The 21,461-nt window shown below is 45.0% G+C and overlaps 1 protein-coding gene across 8 annotated transcripts; it reads left to right on the forward strand.

Moving 5' to 3' along the window:
* Positions 1-490: 490 nt before the first annotated feature.
* On the forward strand, positions 491-20,797 carry MAPKAPK5 (MAPK activated protein kinase 5). Of its 8 annotated transcripts, none has more exons than XM_062504651.1 (14): positions 492-891; positions 4,515-4,588; positions 5,516-5,591; positions 6,432-6,529; positions 7,533-7,641; positions 9,472-9,561; positions 10,128-10,223; positions 11,251-11,331; positions 12,724-12,911; positions 14,804-14,924; positions 15,500-15,630; positions 16,230-16,351; positions 16,649-16,753; positions 17,720-20,797. In XM_062504651.1, exons 1-14 carry the CDS (start codon positions 856-858, stop codon positions 17,812-17,814), a joined length of 1,422 nt encoding a protein of 473 aa, XP_062360635.1. In that variant the 5' UTR covers positions 492-855; the 3' UTR covers positions 17,815-20,797. The 8 variants fall into 8 exon arrangements, with proteins under 8 accessions (XP_062360639.1, XP_062360635.1, XP_062360636.1 ...); XM_062504652.1 differs by having other exon boundaries at positions 493-891; positions 16,230-16,345; XM_062504655.1 differs by lacking the exon at positions 11,251-11,331 and having other exon boundaries at positions 491-891.
* Positions 20,798-21,461: the final 664 nt, after the last annotated feature.

Below are 21,461 nucleotides of genomic sequence, written 5' to 3' on the forward strand. Positions count from 1 at the left end.
GCGGCTGGAGGTGTGAGGGGGGTGGGGGGTCAGAGTCTGAGTGAGGGCGGTGGAGCTGCCCTGGGATACACGGCCATGGTGCAGCCAGTGGGGAGGATGGTCCGTGCCCATCGGAGGGCACCGAGCATTTCTGAGGCCTCCCCTCGCCTTCCCCTCACGGCCCCAACGGCGACCATTGTCCTGAGATATCGCGAGAAGTCGAGCCACCGACCCCTCAGACTAGCGAGCGCCCGGAGTTCTCGCGAGATCTTTGAGATCCCATAGGATGCAACGCCTCACGTTAGGGCGTGCCTACCGAAATGTCGCGAGACTTCGTTTCGCCCCGCCCCTTACGCCAGCCCAGCAGGGGGCGGGGGCAGAATACTTCGCCTCGCCCCCGCCGCTCGGTGATTAAACGTCATCACAAGGCGCCGCCCCTCTCGAAAGCCCTGCGGGGGCTTTGCCGTTACCGTCGCGCTTTTAGAGCTGCCGGCGGCTGCCTGCAAACCGCGCCAGAGCCGTGGCGGCGGCTCCCAAAATCCCGCCGCGGGCGCGGGCTGGGCGTTGCGATCGCGCTCCTTCCTCCCCTGGGGGCTGCGGCGGCGGCAGCGAGGCTGCGGCGGGCCGCGGTAGCCGGCGGGGCTGCCCGGCACGGGGTGCCGGCGATGTCCGGGTCCCGGGCGGCTCCTCCCGGTTGAGCGGCGGCTCCGCTCGGGCCCCGCGCCCTCCCCGCGCCGCGGGGTCCGGCAGCCGCGGCCCGCCCGGCCGGGCATGAGGCGGAGCGGCGGCGGCACAAAGGTTCCTCCGGGGCTGCGCCTTGCCTGACGCGGCGCAGCGCCCCCGGGCCCCGCCGGGCTCCCGCGGCCCCGCGGGACGATGTCGCAGGATCACGACATGGACAAGACGATCAAGGTTGGCGGGACCCGCCGGAGAGGGCATGGGGACGTCGGGCTGGGGTGGCCGGGTCATGGTGCCCGTGTGGCCGATTTTTTTTTTTTTTTTTTTTTTTTTTAAAACCACAACTGGACCCCTGTGTGGGAAGCAGAGGTTGTTTGCTCAGGGGGCGAGGCGGAGGATCCCGCAAACCGAGCCCAACTATCCAAACTTTTTGCTATTTATACATTTTAACAAACAAAGGAATTAGCGCTCCTTGGCTACAAGTTATATAGTTCTCTTATTAATTAGCGTTCCGTTGGTTAATGATTCTCTCATTCCCCATGATAATTAGTGCCACGCTCGGTCCTTCTCTTCCTTTAACTCGGGGGCGTTTCCTGGTTCGGTGGCTATGAGTTGGTCACGGTCTGTCTCTGCTGAAATTCCTTTTTACCCATTGAAGCTGGGTAAACACAGATGCAAAGTTGTTTGCTTTTTTTTTTTTTTTTTAAGTTTCTTCCTTATCTTGGGGGTTCTGCCCAATGTCCTCGTGGCCCATAAGTTCCGCATTCCTTTTGTCCAAATCCCTTCTTCCCAAGTTTTGTTCATCTTTCCTAGATCTAATATCATTGAAACATATCAAGCCCTAAACCTTACCAAGGCAATTCCACCACCAAGTAATTTGGTTTTCTAACACCTGGACATCACTCAAAGCTTGTTGGCTGCTCTGTTTCACGGATTAAATATGCTTGAAAGCTCCGAAGATGAAACACTAAAGAACAACCCGTTCTTAAAGAGAATTTTCCCACATTTTCCAGCAGTCAGAACCCTGTTTCTGACCTTCTTTCCTCAGACCTTACACATTCCCTGCCACTGTTCCCTTTTCCTGATTCTTGGGATGACAGGCACCCTTCCCAGAGTTCCTGTTCAGGTGCTGCCATGAAAAAACAGCTCTGGAGTATGGGATTTGGTTGTTTGGAGCTGAACACATCCAGGGTTCAGGGTGTTCCCTCTGTGCCCTGGCTGGGTGGGTTTCCTGTGGGAGCTGGGGAAATCCCTGTTGGGATAAAGGGATGTAACTAAGGTTGTCAAGCCCCTCTGGAGGTTCTTTACCTTGTGCAATTGATTAATCCTGGAAAAAATTGGGTTAGAAGAACCTTACATCTCATCCCATTCCATCCCCTCCATGGGCATGGGCACCTTCCACTATCCCAGGTTGTTGCAAGCCTTTTCCAACCTAGCTTTGAGCATTTCTATATTGAAAATTTTTAGGGTTGTCCTTAAAAAAAAAAAAAAACCCAGAGTAGAAGGAAATCTAATAAGGTTGTAATTAACCCCTGAGATCAAGTGTCAGAACTGTTCCCTGTGTTTTTCTTGGCACACTCCAGGGAGTGAGCCATCCTGAAAGCTTGGAAAATAAAAAAAGGATTTAAGTGTTTCATGAGAAGGGAAAGGTCCACATGAGAACTCTTGGGGTTTAAAGCTAAAAAGCTGAAACAGTTGTGGAAGTCTTGGGACAATTCTGTGCTCCTGCTCCTCCCAGTCCAGAGGGGTTCAACCAAAACTCCCTGAAATTCTGGGCACAGCCCAGAATTTAACTCATAATTTAGATTATGAGTTACTTATTATGGGTACTTTTATGCTTTGTGCTGATTTTTTTGCTTCTCATATCCTTGGTTAGGTCAGGTTTGGTTGTTCTTGGGTTCAAGGTCTGGGATTCAGGACAGGGATCTGTGTTTGGGAATCCAGGAAAGGTTGAAGGAGCAGGAGGGGGAATTCCCCAGGATGTGATGTTGGACCCATGGAATTTGTCCAAGCAGCAGCCTGCACTTCTCCAAGTCACCCTCTGACCCCAAAAAAATCATTATTTCAAACCTTTTCCCCCATCAATATCCAGTGGAATCATGGAATCAATGAGGTTGGAAAAGCCCTCTCAGATGGACAGCTCAGAAGGGGCTGAGCAGTCCCTGATGTGTGAGAGCAGAGCAGCTTGGTGGAATCCAGGCTGGGAGAACTCTGGGAATGCTGCTTTTCCAGGCTGTGGAGCATCCCAGACTGCTGGGATAGTGCCCAAGCTGTTGGCTGAGGCTTTGTGGGAGGGAATTTTGCTGCTGGAGAGATCCCAGCTTCACGTGGATGTGAAACTTTGCTGTAATTCCAGGTATTTCATATCACTATCCTCTTTTCTCACTGAAAATTAATGTAATTAATCAGAAGTTTTTGGTTCCTGGAAGTTTGGAGCTGTGCAGGGGCTGCTGCAGGGCAGGTGATTGTGCCAGATGTGCCCAGAAATTCCATACCCATGGAATCCAAGCCCTTGTGCTTCCCACTTGGATATTTTCAAACACATTGGCGCTTTTGAAGCGTTTCCAGCTATTTAGGATCAGAATCATGGAATCCTTAAGTTTGGAAAAAAGCCCCAAGGTGATGGAGTCCAACTCCCTGCCAATGTTGAGAATTCCTGGTGCTGAAGCTGGGGCTCCCATTCCTGAGCTGGGAGGTGGAAGTGATGCTGGGCATCAGATGCTGGATTTGGTGTCATTTGTGTTTCTTGACCACTTAATTGTTCATTTTAACATCTTAGTAGCAAAGCTGCTTTGGGATGCAGGTTGGGATCCAAATTTTAAAAGTGCAGGAAGTAAGATTGTTGCCTTTTTCTTTAAAACAATGGCAAATACACAGAATAGGAAATGGGAATTAAATGCTCATTAATGCCCTCCTCAAATTATGTTTTCATCCCACCCCTGCTGCCTTCAGTTCTCTGCAGCTGAATATCAGGAAAATTAAATCAGCTTTTCCCTAACAAGTGAAATTTATCTGAGCTTAATTGATAAGTTTCTTTGAGTTCCTCCTGAAAACCACAAATTTCTGTGATCCACTGAAATTTCTTCCTCTTCCTTTTAAACCCTTTCTAAAACCTTCGGGGGGGGGGGGGGGGCTTCTTCCACAAATTTTCAGTGTATTTGGGAATTATTTTTCCTTCACCTTCCCCAGTGCTGCTGTTGCAGCAGCTCCTTCTGCTGTGATTTATCCTGAGCAGGGGCAGGAATTTAATAAAGGAACAAAGGCCCAGCTCAGGGCATCAATCAAAGCTCTGAGCACTGGATTTACAGCCTGCCTTGGAATGTGATTAAGCCTGAGAGCACCCAAGCTGTGGCCTAACAAAACCCAGCCCTATCTGGATTTGGACAAAAGGAGCCTGGTTCATTATCAGGAAAATCTAAAATTAATCCAGCAGGGTTTAATTTACAGTGTGACGGCTCCAACAGTTTGAAACCTGTAATTTTCTGTTTTCTGTGACCAAAAAATGCATTTTCATGCTGAAATGGGCTCCTTGTTTCATTGTGATTGATCATTTATAGGAAGCTGGAACTGAGTCAGGGAGAGATGTTAAACTTCAGGTATTAAAAGCAAAAAGTCACACTTACTGCTCTCAATAACCCTGTTTTGAAATTCCAGCTGCACAGAAACAATTTTAATCATGTAAATCATGACATGAGTATTGATATTTATTTGTATTTATATTTAATTTTCCTCAGGAAAGCAAACTCCCCAGCAGGCACTTTTACATTCAGATCTACTGAGATGGTTTTTTTTGGAAAGGCTGTAGTAATTTTATTTATTATGTATTTATTGACTGTGTTTTCCCTCTTCCTGAACAGGAAACCTCCATTTTAGAGGAATACAACATTAACTGGACTCAGAAGCTGGGAGCTGGGATCAGTGGACCTGTTAGGTAAGGGAACACTCCAGGAGGAGTCAGTGAGTATTTTACTAAATGTGGTGATGGGATCCACGGAAAATTATTAACAACAAATGCCTCTGCCCCACTGGGGTTGTGCAGGAGGAGCACAATTCTTTTTTGGGGAATTTGGAAAGGAAAACTTCTCTTCCCTGTCCTGGTGTGTTCCCCCAGCCAGGCAGGATCAGGAATTGGTTGTGGAATAATGAATTTCAGAATTCCTGAATTCCTGGAATTTCCAAAAGAAATTTCTCCTGGTGCCCTAGCACTGGTCCTTTCCTGCTTCCCCATGTGTTTTTCCAGCTCTTCCCATGAGCCCAAAGCAGGCACTGCTACTGGTTTTGCATCCCAGCCCTGCTCCTCATGGATTTCTAACCCCTGGATGCTTTCTGGGAAGCAAAACATTTTTCCAACAAGGCCTCTCCCTCAGGGATTGGGAATTTGTGCTGGCAAACCACTGTGCTGCTGTTCTTGGGTGCTCCCTTTGTCTTTCCTATCATTTATTTTCCTCTCTGGGTTCTCCTCATCCTTTTTGTGTTGTTTCATTAAAACACCCATTTGGTGCTTTATTCTTTTGGCTGCCTGTTCAAACGTGGCCCCTTTCCTCAATTGTTAAATGGGGGAGGGGGGGGGAAGAGAAAAAAAAATCTAAAATGAGGATTTCCTTCCCAAACCACTTTATCTATTCTAAATACTTTATTTATTCCAACATCCTAGGGGGTATTAAGGTGTGCTTTGGGTTATTTCCATCCAAAGTCTCTCTTGAGGCTGAATTTAGGGTGAGAGCTGGGATGTTCCCAAACTGGGAGCATTCCTGGGAATTCCCACGTGGAGAGCAAACTCAGAGCTACAAATCAATTGCTTCAGGTGTCTCTTTTTAACCTCCTTGCTGACTGAATGATTTTGTTGCTGTAATACCAGAGTCTGCATGAAAAAATCCTCCCAAGAACGCTTTGCACTGAAAATCCTCCTCGATCGTCCAAAAGCTCGAAATGAGGTACAGTTCCTGCTTTTCTCTCCAAAAAAACCCCTTCAATTGTTGAGATGTTTTAAAAATAAAATCCCCACCACCAAACTCCCATTTTTTGGCTGTGCTTCCAGAGATTTATTTGTAATGAATCGAGCTGTATTTTAAAGCTGTTCTCCTCCCTCTAATGGAACAGAACCAGTTTGAGAGGGAATTTTGTTTCCATACGTCTCACTCTTGGATGTCACTGCTCCAAGAATGCTTCAAGTTGTTCTGGAAATGGATTTTTCCATGTGCCAGGAGCTAAAGGAGCTTCTGACACTGCTTGGGAATTCCTGAAGTGTCAGACTGTCAGCCTGTGAAATGATGAGCACTCCTCCAAGCTGTTGGGAATTTAAAGAAGGATTAATTGTCCTCGAGGTTTAGGCAACTTCCATTTCTTGTTACTGAGCAAATTCTCCTTTTAAATTATCATAAAAATCACCTGTGTACAGAAAGCACCAAGACTTTGCTTGATTGAGAAGCCCAGGGAGCTTTAAAGTGGTGAAAATTCCTGGATGTTGGGACAGGAGGTGATGTTCCAGATGTTGTGAGCACTTAGCCATGAAAGAAACCAGATTATGGAATTTTAGGGTTTATTCATTCATTTTCACTTCCAGTTGCACCTACGTTACTACCTTAAAGCTGGTTCTGTCTTTAAATTTCTGTAAAGAACTCCAAGATTGAGCTTTTCCCGGAGCTCTGTGTGTGATTCCATAATCTGTCACCAATTCTGGGGGTGTTTTTATCCCAAGGTGAGCAGTGGCAGTGCTCAGCAGGGCTCAGGTGCCTGTCCTTGTGTGCAGTAACAGCTCTTCCCTTCTCTTCAAGGTACGTCTGCACATGATGTGTGCAACACATCCCAATATTGTTCAAATAATTGAAGTTTATGCTAACAGTGTGCAGTTTCCACATGAATCCAGCCCCAGGTAAGATTACATAGGGTGATTCATTCCCACCGCTTGCTTTCCATGTTTAGCCCAAGGTATAGTGGAGTTTGCTTTGTTTTGGTTTTTTTTTTTTTGGTTTGTTTTGGTTTTAATCACAAAATTATTATTATTTTAAAGGGGGTCCCAGGTATAATAATTATCCTACAGACCAAGCAGCTGTTGTTTTTTTTTTTCCTCTGACTTTTGTGTATTTAAATTATTTTGCCTCCTTCACTCCCTGTTTTGAATGCATCTCCATTTTTTTAGGTTTTCCATTGATTCAGTCTGCATTGTGTGAAAGAGTTGTTTCTAAAAATATGAAATTCAGCCCTGAAAACTTTCAGTGCATTGTCCTGCTTGAAATGAACACAGGAAAACATGGAGCAGTGTGATTTTTTTTTTTTTTTTGTGCATTATTATATTAGGATAAAAATATTGTTTTCTGATAGGATCTTAGTGGAGAAAATCATCAGAGCTGGGAGAATGAAAGAGCTGAGACCTGTCTTAGGCTCTGGTGTAGCTGATCTTGCTGTATGGTGGGAACTGGGAGTTGATTCCTTGAGGATCTGGCAGCCCTGATCCCCACCTTTCTATTTTTTATCCTTCATAATTATGAAAATAAAGCTATAAATTAAAATTATGGAGGATCCAGACTCAAAAGCATCCACGTGCTGTGTAATCCTTGAGGGCAGAATTATCCATTGGAGTGTCCACATGGCTACCAGCTCCATCCTGGGTAGAGCTGGATGTATCCATGCCAAGTTTGTTCCAGCTGGATGTTGGAGCCCATCAGGAGGAACAAACTGGAGATTCCTGGCTGCCAGTCACTGGGAGCCAGAAAATCCTGTGGATTTTAAGACTCGAAGACAAAACGACAGCACCAAAATATCCCCGAAAGCAGCGTAGAGAAAGCAGTGTTTGTGTGAAATATGCATTCTTAGCTTAGCAACTCTGTTCTTTTGGATGATTTTTTAATGTAACAACATGAAATGCTTTTGAACAGGGCTCGGCTCCTAATTGTAATGGAGATGATGGAAGGGGGAGAGCTCTTCCACAGAATCAGCCAGCACCGACACTTTACTGAGAAGCAAGCGAGCCAAGTAACAAAGCAGGCAAGTCACCCCCTGTCCCAGCAAATCCATCATGCTCTGGCTAAAGTAGGGACAATTCCTGGGGCTGGAAGGGTGGGAAAAAAGGATTAAATAAAAGAATCCTCAGTTCTGATCCGATGATCATTGCCTGCTTTGTTATAAGTGACAATGCCAAAGCTTTACTAGGAATAAAGGATTGAAGGTGTGGGCTTGTTCTCTGGGTCTGCTGTGCTTAACGTTGCTTTTCTACACCTGCTCTAGAGAAGATTTCCAGGAGAACTTTGTCATTCCTCTTGTCCTAAAAGTGTTGCCTCCAGCAGGACTCCTGAGCTCTGGAATCTCCGTGACCCCCTTGGCATTTCTCTCCTCTGGGCCAGGGGTTTTCAGGCTGGGTTCTGAGCTTGGGCTTATAGAATTCCTGGAAGATACCAAGGAACGTGTCTGTTTGTTCTGGTTTTGTGTCTGTTTGTTCCAATGTTGTTTTTTCTTCACCCTTTCTCTCCCAGCTCATTCCTGAGTGCTGTATTTTATAATCTCCATGGTGGTTTCTGCAGGGGTTTTGATGTCCATCAGGTTTTTTGTTGCTGGTGGGACTTTCAGAAGGATCTCTGTGGAATTCAGTGCTGGGATCCTCAGTTCCCCTCAGCTGGAGAGAGAATGTTTGAACTTGGGGCAAAAAAAAATCGTGTTACTTTTGTACTTTGACTTGTTTCTAATGAAATGCTAATTGTGCTGGTACTTCTTAGTCTCATCCAACAAAGAAATGAGGTGGAAGTACAGAATTATTCTTGACAGTTTGTTTGACATCCTTTGGGCTGTTTGATTCTGACACGGTGGGAAAATATTGTAAAACTTTACCAGAAGTCAAGACTTTGATTTGAATTCTGTGTGTATGCTTGGGTTATTCATGTCTCAAGTAACTCTTTGCTTTAATGTTTATAGAAATGAAGTTTGAAATGTGAAAGTCTCTCTAAAATTCTTTTCTCTAGTGGTTCTTCATCACTGTCTTGTACCCAGGAATGGTTAAAACTTGTCACAGCACTGCTTCATTTTCTCTGGGAATGCATTTGTATTTATTGCTGAGCTAAATTAGCAGTGAAGTTCTCTTGTGACAGTAATTTGAAGTTTTTTAAGGACTCTAAACTTGGTAGGATCCTACAAAATCCAGCAGGGATGCTTCCAAATAAGGATTGTGAGGCTGTGCCTCACTTTTTGTCTTAGGAATGCTGTTTAAATATTTATACTTGGCTTTTCTTTAAACGAATTGCACTTGGAAATGTGCAGTCCCTGGAGCTTTCCTGCCTGGATTGCAGGTTCCTAAAGCATCCTTGAAAAAATCCAGGAATGCATTTCTGTGGGACATCCACAGAATAATTAAAGTGCAGGCAGTGCTATCCAAAATTAAAGAATAAACCTGCCTGAGTGTTGGGTCTCCAGGCAGGAACAAGTGCAGTGAAGTATTCTCTGGAATCCTGGAATAAGAACTCACTGCTGAGTGTTCAGCAGGGTGGAATTGCTGGGCAGGGGCAGTCCCCTGGAGTCCTGGCACAGCAGGGAAGGGACACTGGCACCACCTGCTTCACTTTGAGTTCTTTGAGCCTTGAGTTCTCAAACTGAGGTGGTTGGGAAGCCCAGGCCAGCCTGGCTTTTGTTTTCTGTGGCATTCATGTCCCAGTTTGTCACTTCACTGCACCACTGCCCAGCAGGGTCAGGCTTGTCCTAACTGAGAACTCCATCCAAGTGGAGTGAAAGTGTTTGGGGGTGGAAATGTCCTTTGTAAAGCTGAAATAAATGTCCAGGCTGCAGGAGGAGGTTGGTGATTGTAAGCTGATTTATTGTGCCCTTTTCCAGATAGCTTTGGCTTTGCAGCATTGCCACTCACTAAACATTGCACACAGAGACCTCAAGCCTGAGAATCTCCTCTTCAAGGATAACTCTCTGGTAAGATGAACATTTGCTGCTGGATTCTGTGAAATGGCTCAAGGGTGGCTCTCAGAGTAGTGGTAAAATGACATCAACGTTTTGGTGACAAAATTGAATCACGTGGATGCACTTGGTGCTTTTCCATCCCCTGATCTCCTTGGAGGGCAGTGAGTCCCTGCTGTTGCTGTTAAACAGGAGTCAGGTTCTCCACCTGAACACAAAATCCAGCTCTGCCTCCTCATCAGGATGTTCTGTCTCTACCTAGAGGTGCTTTGGTAGATCCAAACAATTCTTTATCTCTCCTGCTCACAACCAGCCTGGATATGCAGTGACTCCCCTGCAAGGGGCTCAGTGCTTTCCCAGTCCCTGAGGGGGCTGTTCCTGGCCCAGAGCACCCAGAAAAGCAAAACCTCTGTTTTGAAAGGTCAGTTTGAGACCTTTTAGCTGCCTGGTGGATGTGAGGGTGTAAATACAATGAGGTGGAAGTTTGGAAAAGGTGAGATGAGGACAGGGGGGGAGAATTATGTGTTAGAAAAGCTGATTTAATGAGATCTGTCTCATGAAGCCTCTTCTCCTTGTTTTAGGATGCACCTGTTAAATTGTGTGACTTTGGGTTTGCCAAAGTAGACCAAGGTGACTTGATGACACCCCAGTTCACTCCCTATTATGTAGCACCTCAGGTAACAACCAGTTCCTGCTCTGGGCTAAAGGGGGATTATTTATTGCCTGAACCTCCATATCCACATAATTTTAGCTTCCTTTGCAGTCCTGGGAAGGGCTCTGAGTGCAGGAATCTTGCAGGAATCACTCCATTCTGGAGCTGGAGTGCCACAGGGATCTGTTGATAAGGCAAATTCCCCAGGCTCTATTCAGCACTGATGGTGACAATTGGCCTTTAGCTGTATTAAAGCAGCTGTTTTTGAGAAATCCCTGCTTTGCCATCCTTCCTCCAGCTCAAGCTCATTCAGTGTGCCATGAAAAAGGACTTTGCTGGAACAAAAAGGTTCTGAAAAGTGGTTGCTCACAAAGGGCAGTGGCAGAGGGTTGGTACCTGGGCACCTTGGCCTGGCCCCCCTGTCATTAAACACAATCTATAATTACACACAAGCTGCTCTTTGTAGTGCTGCTTTCCCTCTCTCTCCTGTCCTTTGTGTTGGAGTCCTGGAGAAAATGAAAAGCAGCTGCAGATGGAGATTTAATTGCAATGCTGGGCAGCCTTTAATCATTGGGAAGGGTAATTCAGAGATCAGAGCATGCCCTGAAAATTCCTTCTCAGCTGGAGCCTGCTGGGGCTCCCTGCAACCCAAACCCACAGAGTGGATCAGCAAGGGACACTTCTGATGGGATTTGTTCTGGGAGAAGCAAAAAGGGACAGCTCTGGAGCTTGGGTTACCCTCAAAACACACTTTGGGTTCTGGTTCCAAGCATGGAGGGGTTGGAGGTTCTGAGCAACTGATTTAATTCAGGCAGAGATTAAATCAGGAGATTTCAGTGCCCTGAAATATTATATATTTTAATATTTTCCCCATGCAGAAAGCTCCAGTCTTTCTTAGGGAGAAAAATTGGAGTTAGGTAGTCTTCAGTAGCTGGAAAAAGTTTCCTGAATGGAAAATCTCATCAGGAATCTTTGGCATAGGCTTTGCTGGTTGTGTTGTTTGTTAATGAGATGAATTTTTCTTTCTTTGATGTTATTTCCCCTCTCACCAGGTATTGGAGGCACAAAGAAGACATCAGAAAGAAAAGTCTGGTATTATCCCCACGTCTCCAACCCCTTACACTTACAACAAGGTGAGCTGGAAAACATCTTCAGAAGTCTTCCCCACCCCACTGGTGCTTCTGATAGAGCAAATAATAAAATACACAACCTAATTAATGATCCTCTAATAAAGGAAAAATACACAAATGCTCTTAAGGAGCACTAAATATGAACAAGATTTTGGAGGGAATAGAATGGCTCTGCTGGAGTGAGGCCATGAGGGAAGTTCTTTCTGCTCTATTCAAAGGGAATCTCCTTCCTGCTGGATGTGCAGAGCATTCCTTGTTCAGGCAGCTGTGCCAGAAACTGCTCTGTATCTGGATCTTCTGGAAAACAACCAAGTATTTATTGTGTAGCTGCTGGAATCTTGGCAAAATCATGGCAGGAAATGTTCTGAAAAAGTCATAATCTTTTTTGGGGCATTCTAAAACAATTTCCTTCTTTTTATCATCACTGTCTCCTGCTGGCACAGCAGTGCTTGAACCACTCAGTGTTCTGGGTGTGTCCATTTTAATTCAGGTTATCTGGTTTGTGATCCCAGTGTAAGGATCTGCCCTGATTCCAGCTTTAGGGATGGTTGTTTAATCCACCACGTGCTTGAGCAGGTATTTAATGTGCAATGTTAGCATTTAGTAGCCTCACAGAGAGAGTTAAAGTAAATATTAATTAGTCTGCATCACAAATTTGCCTTCTTCAGGGCTCTGACTGCCTCTCTCCATCCTGGAGAACCAGGTTGGTGATTGTAGCAGACACTTCTGTTTCTGAACTCCTCAGAATGTGGCAATAGTGTTTTCAATATGGAGTTTCTTCTTCCCTCTCTTGTCCTTTGATTTGGGATTCCCAAGGTGGGAGTGCTTTTCTTTTTATGTTTCATGTGAAGAATTGATCTGTGCAGCCCTGGTGACACTGGGGGGAAAGGCTGCTGAGGAAAGGGCTTTGTCCTCAGGTGTGATTCTGCAAAAGCAGCACCTGGCACTCACCTGGCTCCTCAGAATGGACACTGAGGGGCTTCCAGGTGCTCTGGCCTTCCATGGCAATCCAGTCCTGCTCCTGGCTCCTTCCTCTCCCTGACAGCTGTGATTTAATATCCCTGCTGGTTCCTTTGTTGGATGGTTGTTCTGTTTTCAGCCTCCCATTGTAAACACTGGATTCTTTTATGGGACTGGGAGAGTAGGATTTGGGTATCTTGAATAAACCTCTCACACCTCTGCAGCCCTGGCTGTTCCCAGACAATTCCCCTGGAAGTTCAGCTTGGAGCACAGAGCTGCTTTGTTCACAGCAGCCAGATGTAATCCGTGAAGGTGGATCTGGAGGAAGAGCTGAGCTGGTTCTGTTCCCTTAGGGAATCCCACAGAACTTTTATCATAACTCCCCCACTGTATGCTGCAAACTGCTCCCCAGAGTGACCCTTTCCTTGCTTGCAGAGCTGTGACCTGTGGTCCTTGGGGGTCATTATCTACGTGATGCTGTGTGGGTACCCCCCTTTTTATTCCAAGCACCACAGCCGGACGATTCCTAAGGACATGAGGAAAAAGATCATGACGGGAAGCTTTGAATTCCCAGAGGAAGAATGGAGCCAGATCTCAGAAATGGCAAAAGACATTGTGAGAAAGTGAGTCTGTGGAAGAAACTCCTGTGTTGCTCTGTGCTTTAAGGAATTGGAATGTTTTGATGTTAAGGAATTGGGAAAAGCACCTGGAAGTGCCTTATCCCAAGGGTTGTTTTTCTGGCAGTGAGGGGATTGTCTGCAGCTCATCCAGCTGACAAATTCTCCCTTGCATTCAGCATAAATCAAGTCTGGGAAATGTTTTTCTTTCCCTACCCAAGTGTTAAATTTTGATGTCTCTTTTGGTGGGGTGAATTGTGTATTTAGTCTTTAAAGGGAGTGGGAGCACTGAAGGGTTTCAGGATAACACAACCAGCACAGATTTCCTGGCATAACATTGAAATTCCTATGAAAATCAAGTGCATTTAATGGGATGTGGTAAATCTGTCCCCTAAAGCCCTGTACACATCATACACAGCCTAAAAAGAGTCAGGCAGGAGGATGGAGAGGGAGATTAAGATTTGTCATGAGGTGCCAGACTCAGATAAGGTTTTGCATGGATGTTTTATTTCAAATGCTTATGGAGTCTGTTTTCCATGCAGGGCACATCCCTCAGCTGGGAGCGTTTCAAAGACTTGGTCTGTTTGGGAGCAAGAACGTGGCACTGATTAGGGCTTGACCTCACTTGTTTTTGAAAAAGTGACAGGGACTTACTGCCTTTGCATCACCAGAGGAACTGAGAGAATAAAAGCAATATAAATAGGGAAAAAAAAATCAGTTGGGGAAGTAATTTACAAGTGTCACTGGCTCCTCAGAGGTACTGTAAATTCTCCAAGGATTCATGTTGTCTGGAGAGGGTGCTGGGACCTCTCAGAGCTGTGCAGGAGAACCCCCCAACATTTCACCAAATTAACTTTCCTTTTTACCAAGGTCAGCTCTTTATTTTCACACAGAAACTCCACAGGCAGAAGGTTTCATTGTCTTTTAAAATTCCCATGAAACTCTCAGGATGCTGTCACATGGATCCAGGCTGAATTTCTGACCTCAGGCTTTATGAGGGTTTGATAATGGGTTAGGATTTGGAAAATCCATGGAAAAGGAATGCACGTGCCTGGTATCAAAAGTGAACTTGGTTGGCAGCAAGTGGGATTTCTGAACTCCCCCGTGGTGCTGCTGACATTTTGTACAAGTTATTTCCACTTTCTTGGTACATTTAACAATTGTGCTCTGCAGCCAAGAAGCTGATCTGGAGTTGTCTAAGGAAGTGTGACAAGCTCATGGAGTCATTCCCATTCTCATTCAGACTTTGGGATGACTTTTCAGCACTCTGTAGGAAATTTGGCTTTTTTTTTTTATTTAGTTAGTTGTGCTCATCATGAGAACACAAATTTATCTGCAAACCCTCTTTTCCAGGGTTTCGTGCTAGAAAAACTTGATTTCATGGAGTTTTCAGCAATCTCGGAATAAAGTTGCTTTTTATTTTGAGGAGCTGGAACCAAAGTATTCATTACTTGAGGATTTTGCAGGGGGGTGAAAAGCTGAGGAGTGGCATGGTGGGAGCAGTGAATCCTGCAAAGTTTCCATGCTCAGAGTCCTTGGACTGAGTGTAGCCTGTTCTGGGGATGAGCTTGGGAGTGCATTTCCAGAGGATGCCAGTCTAGATCATTTCCAGTTCCTCTGGAAGGTGATTTCCCACCTGGGAGCAGCAGCTGTGGAATTCAGCAGCACAGGGCTATCCCAGGAATGCCTTTAGCACCTTCCTTTGCCCTGAGTGCTGAGTTGCCCTGGATGAGCTGTGACAGCATTCAACCACAGCAAGGTCAGGGAGCTGGGACAGATTTTGGGCTCATTTTGGAGCAGTTTGATCTCTTGGAGAAGCTTTTTTTTTTTTTTTTTTGGCCTTTAATGTTCTGTAAATCAACAAAACCCTACTTAGAGATTTATTCTTTCGTCCCCAGGCTACTGAAGGTCAAACCTGAAGAACGTCTGACCATTGAGGGGGTGTTGGACCATCCCTGGCTCAATTCCACAGAGGCCCTGGACAACATCCTGCCCTCTGCCCAGCTGATGATGGACAAGGTCTGAACAGCAGTTATTTGGTCACAAATGTTGCACAGGAGCAGGAGAGCTCTGGGATGGGTGGAGGGCTTTTGTGATGAGGGGTCATGCAGATGAGGAGCTTCTCTTCTGCTTTAGGAGAGCCTGAGATCTTAGGGAGAAAATGGAAAGAAAATGTGAAATTTGGGCTTGAAGGAGGTGCTCCCAGGTTGGTGGTGATGAGCAGCTATGTGCTGATGGTAGAAAGCAGAGCCTGAGGGATCTTCCATAGGTCTTTCCTCTTCTTGCCATGTTTTATCCTCGCTACAGCAATGACCTCTCTAATTAAACATACAGTCCTCATTTCCTTTAATTTCTGCTCAAAGAGGAATTCTCTCAATCTTGTGAATGTGAGAAGGAGATGATCCTTTGTCCTCTTTTCCCCAGGGATATTTTGTCACTGATTTTAGTTCCAACCATACCTTGCTTCACACAAATCTGATTTTTCCTGCACATCTCCAAAATAAATCTGATTTTGGTGCCTCTTCCTTTTCACCCGTGGCAAACACTGTCCATGTGATGTGCTGTTGAACCAAGTGCCCCATTTGTCTTTTCAGGCCATGGTAGCAGGGATCCAACAGGCTCACGCAGAACAACTTGCAAACATGAGAATCCAAGACCTCAAAGTGAGCCTGAAACCCCTTCACTCCGTGAACAACCCGATCCTGCGCAAGCGGAAACTCCTGGGGTAACTCCAAAGCTGGTTTTGAAAAGACAACGTGGAGCCAGCTGGGATGGCTGGAAAATGGCTCTGGGGATGGCACAGGCTCAGTTTTGATGGTTTAACACACTTTTGGTGTTGCTCAGACAAGTAATAGTGGCACAGTGTGTTTTTTCTGCCAAGAAGTGCCAAGAGCAGGAAGGAGGTTGGGCTCTGTTCCTGCATTGAACAGATTCCTTATGGGATAATGGGTCACATATAAGATAAGGCAAACTGGGAGAAGGAACTCCAAGATCTTTTTTCTCATTCTGACATTTATTTACTGAAGAGGTCAAGTAACCACTCTCTCTCTCTCTCTCTCTCTCTTTGTTCAAGTTAATCTGAAAAATAGACTCACACATTTTAGGTTTAACCTTGTTTGAAGTAATTTAAAGGAATATTTCTTTTTCTCCATACTTAGTGATCTCATAATGTAGGACAGTAATTATAATGAATGCTGAAGCTGTCTCCCAATTTCCCACAGAGGGAAGAGGGAAGGAGCTGTGTTAGGCTGCAGCAGTTACACAATGAGTAATGAGCTTGAGCTGCACCCAAATTCTAATTATTTCCCCCTTGTTCTTGTGCAGCACCAAGCCAAAGGATGGTGTTTATATCCATGACCCTGAGAATGGAAGCAACGATTCCAACGTGGCTCTGGAGAAGCTGAGAGATGTGATTGCTCAGTGCATTCTACCACAGGCTGGTAAAGGTTGCCACTTTTAAGAATGTTTTATTCCTAAACGTGCAAGACATCAGCTTTGGGTGTGTCTGTGTCAGTGGTGAGGAAGGAAGAACAAAACTCCTGGGCAGCCTCTGAGCTGGGATTTGGGTTCATTTGGAATTCTAGTGACATGCAGAGCTGTTAAAAGAACTTTCAAACAGGAATATTTGGTTTAAAGGCCATTTCCTGGTTGGTGTGGGGTCAGCAGTTATTCCTGCCCAGTTTGCTGAGCCCTGAGTGAGGCATGAGGCCAAACCTCCTGTGTCCCTTTGTTGTCCCAAACAGGAGAGAATGAAGATGAGAAGCTGAATGAAGTGATGCAGGAGGCCTGGAAATACAACAGGGAGTGCAAATTGCTGCGAGACACCCTGCAGAGCTTCAGCTGGAATGGTGAGAATTCCTGCTCTGCCAAAGGGAGTGTGAAAAAGGGGGAAGCACAGACCTCCTGCTATGGAAATAACCCCATATTTATTTGATTTGGACTGATTTAGGTTTTGACACTGTTTCATCCCTTCTGCCAGAGCTGGAGTTCCCAAAATGGGGGTGAAAGGGTTGCTTTGAAATTTCTGTTTGAGGGTCAGGGTTGAGTTTTCAGAGGCACCAGGAGTGTAACAGCACAAATGGATCACGATGGAAAAGGGGGAATTTTTAATTGTCAGAGGGCAAGGATAGATGGGATATATGCAAAAAACCCTTCCCTGTGAGGGTGGGGAGGCCCTGGACAGGGTGCCCAGAGAAGCTGTGGCTGTCCCATCCCTGGAAGTGTCCAAGGAGGGGTTGGACAGGGCTTGGAGCAACCTGGGGTAGTGCAAGATGTCCTTACCCAGGGAGTGGAACCAGATGGACCTTTAAGGTCCTTTCCAACTATTCCAGGATTCTTGGATCCTTTTAGGAACCTCTTCAGCTGTGTTGAGCTGCTTTCCATCCTGCTGTTTATTCCCTCTTTATGCTGAAGGCTGCTCTTCCCTGTCAGCACAGCAGCTGTGCAGCTCAGCTTGGGTGGGAAGCAGAATTAAACTGGAACAATCACCTTGGGAATGCTCAGGTGGCTCCTGGACAGAAGAGGCTGGTAGAGGTGTCAGCCCCCAGGAGGAGTTGCTGATGGATATAAGGGACCAGGAGCATCAGCCAGCTTCACAAGGGCTTGATCCTGCTTTCTCCTCTGTTCTATTTGCTTGGTTTTAATTGAGATTCTTAATTGCTCAATTTTTCCAACAGAACTATGGTCTGTAATTCCTTTTTGGATCCTGTGCTGCTGTTGCCCTGAATTTGTGTGAAGCATTGTTTAATTCCAGCAGGGATTGCTTTCCTCCTTGTGCCCAGCTCCAGCTATTCCCTGTTTTTTTTCCCTTCCAGGCAGAGGATTCACAGACAAAGTGGATCGACTAAAACTGGCAGAAATCGTCAAACAAGTGATTGAAGAGCAGACAAACTCCCACGACTCTCAATAGCTGGAGCTTCTTAATCTTATTTTTTTTACCATTTAAGATTTATTCTTTAACTGTAAAAAATATTTTTATGTAAATTAATAAATCATAATTATTTCATTAAATTTCCATACTGCTTGAAAATGCTGTATAGTTGTAGATACAAAAAAAAAATCATTGGTACTGTAATATTTTTTTAAAACTCAGTTCCTCGAGGTATATATGATCACTTATGTACTGTTAATCATGAGCCCCCCAAATGGGGTGGATTTTATTGTTAAAAAACATTCTTTTTCTTAATAACCAGTTGCAGAAGCTGCCTTTCACCTGCCATATCCAGCCCCTGCAGTGACTGTATGCGAAGGAGAGCCACAGTTTCTCAAGTCCCTGCTCAGTGAGTACTTGAAGCAAGTGCTGTGAAATGCAAATTCACAGCTCCCCTTGGCACCTAAATTCCAGGTCTTTCAGTAGAGAAAAATCAATTAAATATCCTTCAGTTTGGCTTAGTCCCTTGCCCAGGCACCTGAGGCCATATGCTTGCTGAAATTTTCAGTTCTGAGCAGTGACTCTTTATTTTTTTTTTTTTTTTTTTGTCGTCTTCCCCATCTCCCTCAGATCTTTAAGGCTAAGCCTCCTCTGTTTCTTCCTCATCTTCCTCAGAGCTTTTTTAAGGCTGAATCAGCCATTCAGCACAAAACTCTTCTTTTTCTCACCTTGTCCAACAGCAGAACAGAAGAATGTTCAAGTTCTTATGCACATGTTATTTTAATTTCCATGGTGGGATCTTCTATGGACCGAGACCAGCCTGGGGTTTGTTTGTTTGAGATCCACCCCTGTATTCCCATTCTTTCCTTCCTAGAAGATCCAAGGCTGGGGTTCCGACTTGTCCTTTTGTTTGGCAGAGCTGTTCCCAGTGCTCTGGGGAACCCCTGGGATTTGTCTCTGGAGCCAAAATTCCTGTCTCTGATGCCTTCGAGCTCCTTCTTGGGGGAGCCACAACTGCAGGGCTGCTCCTCGGCTGCCTCCCCAGGGCAGGTTCTTACTCTAGTCTGGAACGTTGGCTCTAAAAGCTGCTTTTTTAAATCCTGATAAACAAACCAATGGCAGGAATCTGTACCTAGTTCTAGTTTTCTACCTTTTCTGCTTCTCTTTCTTTTGAGATCGGGTGGAGGCTTTTTATAGAGCTATTTTGGTACCAAATCTGTGCAGCCATCGGCTGAGTTTGGTCTGCAGACTGAAGTGCCAACCCAGGGCCATCAGTGACCACTCCTGAACGTTGTTGTCTTTCACAGCTCATCCATTTTTGGGTTTACATTGACAAACCTGAGCCATGAATCTCCCAATTTTCTCATACTGAAGTCCAGCCTTGTTCTTTTTTTGTCTCTTTTCTATACAAAAAAAACTTCCTTGCAGCTTTAGCTGGATGGCAAAGCAGTGTCTGACTCTTTCTATACAATTTTCTAAACAGTGACTTGTTTTTTCTACATGAAGGAGATGCTTTGTTTCCTGTTCTCTGTCAGCTTTACTTAATCCCGTAGACAGTTTTCCAATGCCTGATTTATTGCAGGGTAAGAACAGTCCCTGCTTATCCATCCTCTGATGGGAGCAGGGATTGTTTGTGTGAGCTGGAATTGTACCTCTGACACTACCTAGAATATTTGTGCACTGACCTGTTGATGAAAACTGAAGAAAATTAGCAAAAAATGAGAGTTTTTGTCATCACCAAGCCCTGTTACGTGCTTTTCTGTCCTTGCTCTAATTCTAGGTCATGTCTTGAAATGGTTTCATTTTGAACTTGAAATCCATATTTTTTTCTGGGAAACTGAAACTTTCAAGTATGGCAGATAGAGATGGAAACAAGGAAATCACCTTTGTTTGAATGGCAGAGCAAAACAAACAAACAAAAAAAACCCTCCAAAAGCACTCTGTGACTCTGCCCTCCCAGGAGGAAAATCCTCAGGCAGTTTTTTGGGAGCCAAAATTTGTTGGAAGTGCAGTCAGGGGGGAAGGTGGGATCTGGTGTGTTAGAGGATTCCTCCTTTTCTTCATCCCTTAAGTGCTGCTGATCCTGAGGTGGGAACATTTGTACACATTTCCAAGGGCTTTTGCCACAAGGAACTGCTTTTGATGGATTTAATCTACATTTTCTTGTCTGTGATAAATAAGAAGGACATGATCTGAAGCAGAGGAAGGAGGGACAGATTAAGAAAACAAAATTTGAAGACTCAAGGTCAAATGGTTTTATTTCTATGAGAGAGTTGATTTTTTTTTTTACTCTTGGAGAAATTTTGTTATACATTTCAAAGTTTAATAACTTTAATGGATTCATTTACGTGTTTGAACGTAGCATTTGACTTTCTCCTTCCTGTGTTTAGTTTATTTTTTGGTTGAAGCAAGTGCAAGACACCTTGTCTTGATTCTCTGAGGTTTGACTTGGTAATAAATCTGCTGATCCTTTATAGAAGACTGTGAATATTGTAAATATCTAGAGCTGGAAGTGTGGGATCAAAGAAGAATTTCTTTGTACAAACACTAAAAATATGTGGGGAAAGCTCTGGAGGTTGTTGGGTTTTTTTTAGAATTTTATTTAAGTGAAGAAAAATCTCTGAAATCATTTGACCTTTTCAAAATTGTATGTATAACTGGCTTCTCCTGTGACTTGATTATTTGAAGTTTTTCTATATATATATATTAAAATTAGGAGAACCTGATTAGTGGAAGAGATTTTGATTGGAAATAGCAACATGTCAAAGTTTTGCTGTCATTGCATCTGGATTTTCTTTTGAAAACCTGAGTCTGTCCCCATGTTTAACTCCTGTTTGTTAAAATGTTCTCATTTCTCCTTCTCGGTGTTCCCTGTTAGTTCCTTTTGGATCAGTATTACATTGTAAATATTACCCATCCTGTATATAAATGATTTTACTAAACTCAAAAGTTCCTGGCTGCTTTTGTTTGGTTCCCAAATCCCTGTAGGAGAGAAGGAAGGAGCAGGAGGGAACAGCAGCAGGGTTCTCCTGCCACCCTGCTTCTCCCTGGAGGTATGCAGAAGGTGTGGATACAGCACTTGGGGGTGTGATTAAGCAGTGAACAGAGTGGTGATGGGTTAATTTTTGGATTTGATGGTCTTAGAGGGCTTTTCCAGCCTTAGAGATTGCATGATTTCATGTAGCTCATGCATTTCATAATCATGATTTCCAGCCCTCCATCCCAGCTCCCCTATCCATGGGGAATAAGCAGTTGAATGAGGCTTTGAGGTGAAAGGATGACAGCCAAGAGAGGCTGGATAAATCCCTAGGAAATCCTGGGCTCTGCTTGGCAACATAACCCAAACCTGTCTTTTTTTAAGCCCAGCTTTCCATCAGACAGCAGCAGTAGCAGCTGCCCAGTGCTCCCAGTTAACCCCTGAGGGCTGTGGGTCAGGGAAGGGAGGGATGAGTCCTGTCCTCAGTGACACTGGAAATAGAAAACAGTTCCTCTGGGCTGATGATCCTTGCAGGTGGATCAAGGAGGAGCCCTGCTGGGACTAGGGGACACTGTGTGGTGAGAAAGGGCTCAGCCTTTGCCCCTGATGCTTTTCCAGGGAGCAGAGAGTGCTTCCCCCTCACCCTTCTGGACAGAAGGCACTCAGACCCTTCCTGCCTCTGGAAATTGTTTTGTTATCCTCGAGCAGG

The sequence above is a fragment of the Cinclus cinclus genome, chromosome 17 (genome assembly GCF_963662255.1).
Source record: "Cinclus cinclus chromosome 17, bCinCin1.1, whole genome shotgun sequence".
NCBI classification, from domain to species: domain Eukaryota; kingdom Metazoa; phylum Chordata; class Aves; order Passeriformes; family Cinclidae; genus Cinclus; species Cinclus cinclus.